Raw genomic sequence first — 11,889 nt, forward strand, 5'->3', positions numbered from 1 at the left:
ATCTATATGACTTGAGATTTGGGTCGTGGGCCGTGAGCTTTGATCCGGAAGACCCATTTTGTCATGGGCCTTATTCTGGAAAGCCCGCTGCTGGGTGATTACGTGGAGATGCTATTAGAGAGGCACTCTCCTGTAGGGAGGTCAGTTGGATAGGTACCTTATTGAAGGGAGTTGAGCTGAAAGGTACTTTCACAATGAGAGGTGATCTTACCCTTTCACCCACAAGAGTTCTATATAAACCCATTTCCGAGTTCATTCTAAGTACGGAATTACCTCCTCCTCTTTCTTTCTCTCTCTCCCTGTTCTTGTTCTGTCAAGTAGTGAACATTACCTAATACACCTTAAGTAATCTTTCTGTGGTGCAACCTTAAAGGTTGGGCTGACTGATCTTGGGGTAAAGACACTGTAGAACCCGTGTTGCACAAATCGAGGTGTCTAAATACCTTACAAGAAGTATCTCTGGTACGTTTCAGCTCATTTGTCAGTATTGTGAGAACAAGCGTTCAAGTATATTTGCAGATTCCTCAACAGCGTTACAACAAGTGGTTGATCTTTCTTTTTGGTTCTTCAAGTATTCACATGATCTTCAAGCTTCAAGTCTATACACTCCAATTCTTGATTGGAATTCTAGGTTTGGCCTTTAGTTACTTATGTCTTGATCCCATTAATTTGTGTCTTGATTATCCTTGTCTTTGTTTCATTTTATTGATTTAGTTCATTTGGATTGATCTAATTAGACACATCTTAAACAAGACATTAGTGCCTTGTGTTTGTTATCATCAAAATTAATTAGAGGCTAATGTGGTATTCCCCAAGATTGTGGTCTTCTAAGAAGAGCCCCGCGTGATTTAATTTTGTTTTAGCATTAGAATTTCCTGCTTTTACTTATCTTTCCAGTCTTCGAGGTTAACTCAATCTTTGTTTAGGTATTATATATATTCCATTAGTAGTGAAAGAAGATTGAAAAGTAAGGTAGCTCATCTCCCAAATAGATTGAACAAATACTAGCTACTTCATTATCAAGGTCTTTAAGATTGAAAGAAGCATGAATAAATCTGAAACATCTTATTCTAAATATTCATAAACATCTGTAGTATGATCATTATTATAATTAGTACTGATATCTTCGCTGTCATCTTCACAATGGTAAGGATCCCAACCATCATATATCTTTTGAAACAAATTTAGAACTATTCTTAAAAACAGATAAACTTGACATGGTAAATCTAAGGGCCTGTTTCATTTATCAAATGTGAAGAAAATACTACACAATCTCTCAAGGAAAGAAATTGCTCTGATACCATATATACGGGGGAGTTGCCGGATTTTATGGATCGCCGGTAAGATCCTTTTTTTAATTTTTTTTAATGTTTCAAGGAGTGTGCCTGAATTCCGAAGAATCCATCTGTCTCACCTCCATTACTGATTGTTCAATTGTCTGAATTCTCTGCCACCTTATGTCCCTCAAACCGGAAAAACAGGACTTAGTCATGCTGTCGTTGCATCGGTACGGACTCTAAGCCTTTACACATCCGTTGACAGACAAATATTCTTCCTCAGTAGTTTTGGGATAGGCACCTTTAACTCTAATCTAGGTATATTATTCGATTATAGTTCGAAGTTCAGTCAAACCTGACAGAGCCCAACTAGCAACTTAAACAAATAATCACAAAAGATGTTAGTATCGTAAGCCTATCTATGTTGTTTACCCACAAAGATATAAAATAAATCTTAGCCAGGTCTTTGACACCCTATATAAACTTACGATCCCCACCACTACTATGTGGTAGACATGCTTTTAACATAATGGTGGCAACCTCTTTTATAATGATAGTAAATCTAAAAAGGTCTTAGATTTGAACATTTGTCTCTTCACCACCTCCTCTCCATTCCCATCCTTGAACTTATCGAACCTAATTCTTGTGACATGTTATCCGATCGAAAGAAAAGAAAAAAAAAAAATGCTACCCGTGATCTTGCAACCACCCCTTTGGAATAACCTTTCTCAGAAGGGGAAACAATATATACCACCAAAATGGAAAAACTATCCATCAGTCACACTAATATATTATAATGCTTTTCACATTCCATTTGTAAAACACATGGCAAATAAGAATGGTTAGGTACGTTGAATCTGCTTCCAATAATGCTTTTCTTCACTAAATACAATTAATGGGTGATTCATATTTTAACATTTATTAATAACAAATATTTATTAATAAGATAAAATAGTTGTGTGGATATATAGCATCCACCTTATTGAATCTTAATGTCACTATCATATTCATATGATTAGACATTAAGCCATATTTAAGGTGATAAACATTAGAAATTTTTTTCAATTTTTTATAGGCAAGAATGTCTTTTTGAGAGGTAATGATCAAGTCACGGTGACCGTTTGACAAGTAGAATTCTTTTTAACTTATGCCTGTTTGGTTATATAAATTTGGAGATTTCAAATCTCTGAATTTACAAATGGGAGATTTATATCTATTTGGTTGTATGAATTACTAGATTCATGAAATCTAGAAATTTATATTTTTACAATAAAAATGTGAATATGTAGATTTATGGGTATGAGATGAAATCCAAAGATTTCACTCCTACAATGAAAACGCTAAATATTTGAACTATGATTCCATAGATGTTTTTTTAGAATGAATCAATTTCATTCCAAATATTCAAGCTAATCAAACAGTTAATTTTATGAACCATAATTCCATAAATTTGAAATCCATAGATTTGAAATCTCTGAAGTTTTGAAATCTCAAGACTGAAGTAACCAAACAAGCCCTAAATGAATTTAATTTTATATGTATTTACTTTTACTGGAGTTTTATACATTTCAACAACTCCGACTCATCATTGGTTTAATCAAATAATATTAAGAGGTGTCAAATCAATAGTTCAACAAATAGTTGTATTGTTTATTCAGGGGTTATATAGAAACGATCTCGTTTCTTGTGCTATTTTTTAGTTTTTATTTTTGAATCCGGAACAACCCAAATCATGTATGGATGATCCATTTGTTTGAAGCTCAGTGATCCATAAACAGAAATTTCCTGAACCAAGAGAAAGGGATTTACTTCGTCATCTAGTTCTCTTGGGCTATAGGGTTCTGCAAAGTCGAGAGGACATAAGAGCAATGGTTTGAAGATGTAATGAAAGTAAAGTAGACAGAGATGAGGATACATCTGTCATAAAAGTTCGTTTTTTAATTTTTAACTTTTTATTTTTTTATTTGTAATTAAGGAAACTTGAAGTCTACCACAAGTCAAATTAAGAGGGACCACAAGAAAAATATTGATGATGAGGTGGACTGTAAAGTTTAAAATTTTAAAAATTGTAAAAATTCTCAAAATTCAAATTTTGGAAAGCACTTGAAGTCTACCACAAATCAGATTGAAGGAGTTAAAAAACGAAAAGATGAATGATGAAGTAGATTCCAAAGTTTTAATTTTTAAAATTCAAAAAATCTTAAAATTTTTGAAAATGATAGAGCGTGGTAGACACATTGTGGAAAAAGGGCACCCATACACACAAAGCAATTTACATAGGAGGAGGATCTCAAATTTCGGTTTCGGGAGAACTTAAGAGTCTACCACGAATTTAATTGAGGGGTGGCTTGGCCATTGATAAGGTGTCTCATGAATTATGGATTGATCCAACGGTTCAGTTGGGTGTTGTGACGAGCCAAGACATTTTGGTATGAGTTATTGATTTGATTGATTGATGGGGGAAAAAGCTACGGCGACTTGGTGGTGAGGGGGAAGGAATGAGCCTCTCTCAGTGTCTGCAGGTCTAGATAAAGAATGAAGATTTCAAAGAGTAGGCGAAGTGAGATTGCTTTTGAATATGGGTGTTAGATAGGTGGGGCCAAGCTGGTCTAAGTCTGGCCTCGTTGGGCTATTGAGTCCAAAAGAGTTGGACAAGTACAGCCTGTTAAGTATCCAGTCCAATCCAGTGGAGGACCACATCGGGTCGTGTGGGGTCACTACAATCAAGCTTAATAGGGCTACAATCAACCTTAATTGGGTTGTAGACTCCATTGAATTCTTATAATGTTAAATTGAATGAGAAAAGGGGGGGGGGGGCTTTCATAAACTTCTCTAAGTCTTCGATTATGTCTTTCCTTCTCCAGGCTGCATTAGAGCTTTGAGAAGATGTATCCTCAACACCACCCTAAAAAGTATGGTTAATTTTTCTTAGTATCTATAATTGTTCATGCATTTTAACTTTTATTTCATATCTTAATGATCATTCTCTTTCCTTATCCTTTATTATAAAATGAAATTAATCTACATTGCATTCAAATTAAATAAATCCATAATTATTCATTTGGGTTTGCAACATCAAATGTTACATGAGCTGATTATTGGATGTACATGAAAAAACAAGACCAAATGAAGATTTTAATTTTTTTTTTTTGGTGGTGGGACGAAGGGTGTTTAGACTTTAGAACAATGTGAAAAGGGTTTAGTAATCCCAAGCAAAGCTAATTTCACACACACGTAGAAAACGTTTCGATGGTGTGCATAGGGTATAGCCGTGTTGGCGAATAGCCCAGAAATATAAACATATTTCAAAGAGGCAGGACATATTTCAAAGAGGCACAGAAATATAAACATATGTATATAACTTTTCTTCATGGTTTTCGATAGAAAGTTGAACAAAAGTACAGTCTTTTTCCTCCTTCCTTAGTAAAAAGCAGATTTTGTTTTTCAAACCTATGGATGTATAGCCCTTGATTGTATGTAAAAATAACAAATCAGCTTGGGCTTAATTGGGTCTCAGCTGGGTTGCACTTCAGTCGGGCCTCGCCTAAGCCTCACATATTTAGTAAACAGACCAAGTCAGTCCAGGTTTAAATCAGTCGGATTTGTTATATAAAACATATTAGGGGGAGCTCAAGGTGTACACCTTTTCCTTACCCTTAATAATAAAAAGATGAACTAAATCACCCCCATAATCTCCTCCCATTCAATTACACTATCATCTTTGAAAAATTATGAACTTAGGTTCTTCTCATACATATGACTACTTCCCTAACACCCCATTTCCAGTGATTGTTCGTGAAGATATGCTAATGCTGAACTGAAGGAGGCATGTTGGGTTTACAGCTTTTTGTGAAATGGATTATGTGTTTTTACTAATAATGGGAAGTTGAAGACTGAAGATCTGTTGGAACCCAGCCTATGGAGTATCTTGGTGGGACTTAAATCAAGCTTATAAAGGGGGGGGGGTTAGGCATCAATGAGAACTGATGCACAAACAGTGATGTACTTGATCTTATACATTTCCGTGCCTAAAGGTGTGGTCTTTAGGCTTGGTTCCATTGTTTTTATGGTATATCTAACTTAGCTAAAAATTGTATTTTCTGAAGATGTTGATCCTCTTTTGCATCTCCTTTGGGAGGCCCTAACCAAACGAATCCGGATCATCAACCCCGTTGGGAGCACTCCCCGATGGTTTTACCACCACAAAATCGGTGGGCCCCACAGCTGAAAAATATTAAAAAAAAAACTCTCATCACGCACCCCTAGGCCCCCCCTCGTAATTTGTGGGGGTAAACCATCGGTCGCTGATCCGGACTCTATTCAAACATTATGTTACTAGAAGTGACTCAGGCAATCCAATTGGCTACCTTAATGACTTTTTCTTTTCATTAACCTACAAAAAAAAAAAAAAAAAGCATCAAAGACAAGAGAGAACCCATCACTCTAGCTTGTTTATCTTCTTGTGGTCTCTCTTTATCTTCCCCCTGCTAGCCTCTCTACATATTTGATGGAATGCCTCTTAAGCCTTTTTTTTCTTCTTTCTTTCTCTTTCTGCTTCTTCTAAGAGTGTATTGACATCTACTCGGAGTCACTATCCATATTCACCAGTGCCTTCAACCCCTTTGCTTTCTGCAAAAGTGTTTACAAAGAAATTGTCCAACTTCAGATACACACATTCACTAGTAGAGAGTTGTAGCAAGCACAAAGCTAATAGTTTGTAATTACCTTCTTGGTGATTTTCTTCTCCCGAACCTCATATCGATCCAGTGTTAGATCACAAAGCCATGATCCCGGGCTTACTAACTGCTACAACAACAACAGCAATGGTAATTGAACACAATGATAAATTTGTAATTCACCATACAGAAGGAAATCAAATTGCAAACTCACCAACAAACTAGTGGAGAATCAATGTCTTATTCCACTCAAGTACTCAAAAAATTAGGTTAAGAGATACTAATGTCAATAAAACCTGTCAATCCAAACTTGTCTTGAGCCCACCTTGATTTTTCGAATCAAAAGGGTAAATAGGGTTACAAAATACCTATCCCTGGCCGGGTCAGGTATGATTTGGGGTGTGGTGCTCCGGCCATCTTAGCCCAGCCTACCAAACCCTATGTTAAAATAGTCTAATTAGAAGTATTACATCAAACGAAAACGAGTTTGATTAAGATTTCAAATATCCTTGGAGCTACTAATCCATGTTTCTTGTTTTGTTAGAATGAGGACTGGGTCAAGTTATATCAAAGTTAGCCGCCAAACCTTATCCGACCCATTGACACCCTTAGTTTAAGATCTTCATCAGTTGACCGATGTGGATCGATGGATGACCTCAATCTTGGTTGATTGATTCAATCAGTCTTTGTATGAGAACTAGGGTTAGGGCAAGGATGAGGTAAATTCTAATCAATCGAAGAGAATCTTTTAATCCGGTGATTGACTTGAAGAAGGGTATTTTGGACCAAGTACATGATAACGAAAAAGAAAATTATAAAAATAATTTTAAGCATAATGACAAGAATAACCTTATAAAAGGACGGGCGCAAAGAGAAAGGCATGACAAATATTATCCACTTTCGAATCCATATTATTATAATAATACCCCAAAAACCCAACCACCGTACACTCGTAATAAAGGAGTTTCCTCCTCCTGCAAGCAATCTGCCAGTACACGTGGCCCCCACCTGATGTAGCTTTCGTTCATGGATCTTAGTCCACGTAGTTTACCCTTCCTACACAGCTACACCAAATACTACAGGATTCAACTTTACCCCCCAACAACAAAACCAATTTATCGGGGGCGAAAAATATTCAAGAAGTATGGCTATTTTAGAAATTCCACACCCTAAAATAAGTATTTCTTTTAAAAAAATCTTTTTTTTTTTTTTTATTTTTTTAAACAAAGTAAAATAGAGGAGAGGGGAGAGAAGGGGAGGTTTACGTACGCTGAGGGAACGCTGGATGAACTTCGCACGTTTCTTGGGTCTGAGTGGGAGCTTAGAACCCTTGATGGCCATGAAATCCTCTTCTTTCTCTTTGTTACTGAGCCCGATCTCCAACTTCGGCGGCCAAGCCTGGATCGCTTCGCTCCCTGATGTTGACCCTCCTCCTCCTCCACCTTTGGCGGTTTCCGACGACGGCGAACCGTTGCTATTACCGTTGGGGTTTTGGTGGTGGTGGTGGTTATTTGTCGCTTTCGTATCCTTTGCTTTCTCTCCCCCTTCTCCTCCTCCTGCTCCTGTCTCCGGTGAGGAGGAGCTCCTCATGCCCTCTCTCATGGTTTCAGAACTCCTGATAGATAGTAGAAAACAACCCAACCGCAGTCACAATAATTAATAACACCACAATAAAATAGCGATTATAGATGTACAGGAACCCAAAAGAAAAGAAAAAAAAAAAAAAAAAGAAGAAATAATGTCGCGAATGTAGAGTAAAACAGAAATGCACGAAATATACTTTTTCCGTATCCTATTAAATTAGAATATGCAGTGATAGAGTAATACTTTTCTTCTACTACATCGTGAGGAAGTAGGAAAGAATGATATAAGCCGTTCGATCAAGATCATGCTTTCCGGTTCTGTTTCGATAGTCGACAAATACGTTCAAAAAGACAGAAATAACCTTATGTACTGTGACATCAGTGGAACACTGAGATTGTTTATTTGATTGCCTTCTTAGAGGTTTGACAAGCAAAAGTTCCAAATAGAGGTTATCCCCCATGCTATCAAAATCGCAAGCTTGCATCACCGTACACGTAGCTCTTTCATTTGAATCTATGTTTGCTCCTCGTCCGCCAACGAGGCGGAGGCTGAGGAGAGAGGAGAATGATAATGTCAAATACGTAATTTAGTACAGACAATAGTAACGGCTTTGAATGAGATTACTAGGAAAAACAGCTGTAAATGAAAAGACTAGGGCCCACACACCAAACTTTCTATGAATGGTTTTAGGTATCAGTACCATTTCGGATTTGACATGGACCGGATCAGCAGAGACGAGTCTCGATCGGTTTTCAGTTTGCACCCAAAAAAGAATCTGGAATTTTTTTTTGGGGTCCAAATTGAACTTAAATCTGGATTTTACCTGTGCTTTCCATGCATGAAATGCATCTATTTTAATTTTTAGTTAACTCTCTTCGCTCCGGTGGTTCGATGATGATAAGGGAATAAAAAAACAAAAACAGAGAGAAGAAAATCAGAGGGTCAGACGGAGAGTTTACGAAGGAAAAAATAATAATAATAAATTTTAACAAAAATCAACATAATATATTAAGTAAATATCACTTACCTCTCTTCTCTGTCATCTGACTAAGGCTCTGTTTGTTTGCAAAGGTGGGGTGAGAAAAAAAAAATGTGAATCCCATGTATAATGGTGGGGTGAGGGAAAAAGAAAGGGTTTTGTGGAAAAATGATAGTGGTAAGTCTCACTTTTTTATTTTCTCAACTTTTCCATAAAATCCTATCAACTTGTCTCTCACTTTTCCACCCCAAGCAACAAAAAAATCTACCATTTTGAGATTTAAGGAAAAAATAAGAAATTTACATTTTTTTCAAGAATTTTCCCACTCCACCTTTATTCAACGCAACGCAGCCTAATGGATAATATCACTTAGAATTAATCATGAGATCCAGTGGATCTCATGATTAATTTTATGTGGTTGATCATTGAGATATGGATGTGCTTCTAGCACAATTGCCACAGTTTCTTATGTAGAGATACTAAGATAGTAAGACTAAGAAAGCCTTAAGTTCAAACCTCCATGCCTCTCCCCTCGAATCAATGGGTTCCCAGTCCTTATGACTAGTTTGATGATCATCCAAAAAAGAGAAAACGATTAGGATGTTTTGCAAAGTTCTTGTACAAAAGGTTCATACTCCCAAGTAAGGGTAAGAATCGATCAGGTGGATATGGCCTGTAAGGTCTTTTTGTTAATGACTCATTTTGGACCCTCAGATTCAACAAAGATACTCAAGGTTGTGTCTGAGGAGTACAAATGGGAGTTCCATGGGCAGAGCAATGACAAATCCAAATTGATACCATACGGAGCAACAATCATGAAGTCTTGGAATTATTTCACACACCTAAAGGAAGAATCTGGCTGATAGAAGTTGCCCATGAACTCCTCAACCTGAGCCCAAGGATGATAGACAAACAAAATTGAGCTGTTCAAAGATCAAACCATTCTCAATTGGTTCACTAACGCAGAAGTACAACCAGTATATACCAAATCTGGGGAAGAGTGAAACAACTTAAGCCATAATGATCTATGTATTCCTTACCAAAAAAAAAAAATGATCTATGTATTCGCAATATTGAATAATAAAATTTATCGATCGTTCACTAATTTCAATTTATTTTATTTATCCAGAAAAATAAAATCGGAAATAAATAAAATAAAGGTTTGCCGTGGAAGGTACCTGAGAATTCGATGTGGAGACGTCGAAGAAGGGGGATGTTGACGGAGATTAAGATTGTTACGGTTGTCAGCGGTGGTGGTGATGGCGACGGTGGCGACTGTGGCGGTGGAGGTCGAAGGGTCTTTGTCTGATCTAAGCACGCGTTTGCCGCCCCTCACGGTCGTTTTATCGGCGGCGGAGTCATCTTTGACCTGAAATTTCATACACCGAAGCCGTTTCCGGTTGCCCCACTGCAATAAGAATTCCGTAGTCGTAGTCTCTGCGGCAGTTCCACTTGAACCCTCTCCACCACCATGAGGATGAAATTGCTTTACTACCTCTCTTTCCATCTACCTTTTTCTCTCTACATAAATATATATCTTATTAATGATAATCTCTTTTTTTATTTATGACCTAATAAATTATAAAACCAAATTAAAATTCATGAATAGTTTTCCACCAAAACAAACGTTCCCTCACCCAGATTCTAGAATTCTTCCCGTTCATAGAGGAAGAGAACTTTCTGCTTTGTGAAATCGGATCCAGAAAAGGGAAAAGTAGCGAAAACTGAGTTGTGGCAGAACTACAGAATTGGGGGAAGACAGAACACAGAAGAGAGACCAAAAGAATTGGGGGCGATCATCTTTTAATCAGAAAAAAGATTGAGTTATAGAGCAACAATGGCAACGCCGATGGCCAAGAAAAGATCCAATTAGAGTTCTTTAATTGTTAACATCAGAATCTAATTCCAGATAACTAGGAGAATAACACAATCAAAATCCAGAGCACAATCAAAATGCAGAATCGAAAACGCAAGAAGGAATAGTTTCAATCATGTTTTTGGTTTTCTGCTTGAATCGGGGAAGGAAAAGAGGGAGAAATCGACATGAGTGAAAAATCTCTTATATGATCATATTACCTCCAAGAATGAACTTCCAAAGCTAGGATCCCCTCGTTCCTCAGTCAAAACCACCACAAGAAAGGGCCGATTCTTCTCATAACTGTGACAATTAGGCACAGAAATTAAGAAATGAACGAGAGAAGATCATAGAAGCTACGCCAAAAAAATTAATTGACAAAAGAGGGAATTCGAGAACCAAAAAAATTCATATGTTCATCTCCTAAGTCCTTACGATGATTGTTTCAGAGCGGCATCAGAAGAGCACTAACAACAGTTCAGCGGTGAAGGACTTCCAATAATCTACTGAGATTCACCATTACATGACCATCAATCGACACAGCCACTTTCACCGATTTCTGGATCCAGTTTCTAGTGACAGAGCAACACTTGGAGGTTGTTAAGGCGACTATAATCTCAAATTCCGATCCTCTTTATCATCACTTATCGTTGTTCTCCAAGACAAACTTCAAATTTTTCTAGAAAACATCCTGATCTTCCCGGGGAAAAGAAATAGAATTTCTCTGGCATTACAAGCTTCTGAATGGATTTCACTTATTCTGCGTCAACAAATCTCTGATGACAGCTCCAGAAACTGATAATTAAAAGAAGGAAGAAAGAAAGAAAGAAGAAAAATAAGAGATTGAGAGTTTTTCTGATGGAACGAAGCGTCTTCTCCTTCTCAAGCTTTCCAGTTTTGAAAGCCACTTTTATACATTTTATGCACTGCGAATCCCGTTTCGTCTAACCCCTCTCGGCGTAGTTGAACCACCAACCGTAGTGATGCTTTTCCCCTATCTCTGCTGGTGTTGCCTCTACGCCGTTGAGAGATCATACACGTTATAGAAGATACTGGCAGCACCATTTTTCTGCCCCGCTTGTTTATCTGTGACTTGCTTTATCTTTTATTTATTTATTATTATATTATTATTTATTTTCATTTTTCTTGTAAAATATTTATTCACCTGCTCAATTTTTAAACATTTGGGTGAGAATAAAAGCATCCGATTGGACAATCGTGAGAATCAGACCGATGACTTAACCCTGCGTTTGGTTTGAGTAATTATCAAATTTTTTTTCTTTGGGTAAACGGGTAATTTTCCAATTAAAGGTGTGTCTTATACTCTTATGTCAATGATCTCAAAGGAGTAATAAATTCTTGAGCGGTGATGCTCATCACACTTTTGGAGCCTATCGCTCTATTGCAATTTCTCCATTTCTCTACAGATTTATCGCTAAAATAATAGTAAACCGATTAAAAAGAGTGATGGATACCCTCGTTGGTGCATGTCAATAGACATTTATTGAAGGACGATAA

At 37.1% G+C, this 11,889-nt stretch overlaps 1 protein-coding gene across 1 annotated transcript; it reads right to left on the reverse strand.

The window, feature by feature from the left end:
* Positions 1-5,518: 5,518 nt before the first annotated feature.
* On the reverse strand, positions 5,519-11,419 carry LOC149011480 (uncharacterized). The gene is made up of 6 exons (XM_089163562.1): positions 10,807-11,419; positions 10,593-10,674; positions 9,695-10,037; positions 7,223-7,568; positions 6,003-6,080; positions 5,519-5,906 (listed from the first exon to the last, which is right to left on the reverse strand). The coding sequence occupies exons 3-6, from the start codon at positions 10,021-10,023 to the stop codon at positions 5,856-5,858; spliced, it is 804 nt and encodes a 267-aa protein (XP_089019688.1). The 5' UTR covers positions 10,024-10,037; positions 10,593-10,674; positions 10,807-11,419; the 3' UTR covers positions 5,519-5,855.
* Positions 11,420-11,889: the final 470 nt, after the last annotated feature.

Source organism: Hakea prostrata, chromosome 7 (assembly GCF_041222555.1).
Source record: "Hakea prostrata isolate BN-2017 chromosome 7, UWA_Hpros_2, whole genome shotgun sequence".
In the NCBI taxonomy this organism is placed as follows: Eukaryota; Viridiplantae; Streptophyta; class Magnoliopsida; order Proteales; family Proteaceae; genus Hakea; species Hakea prostrata.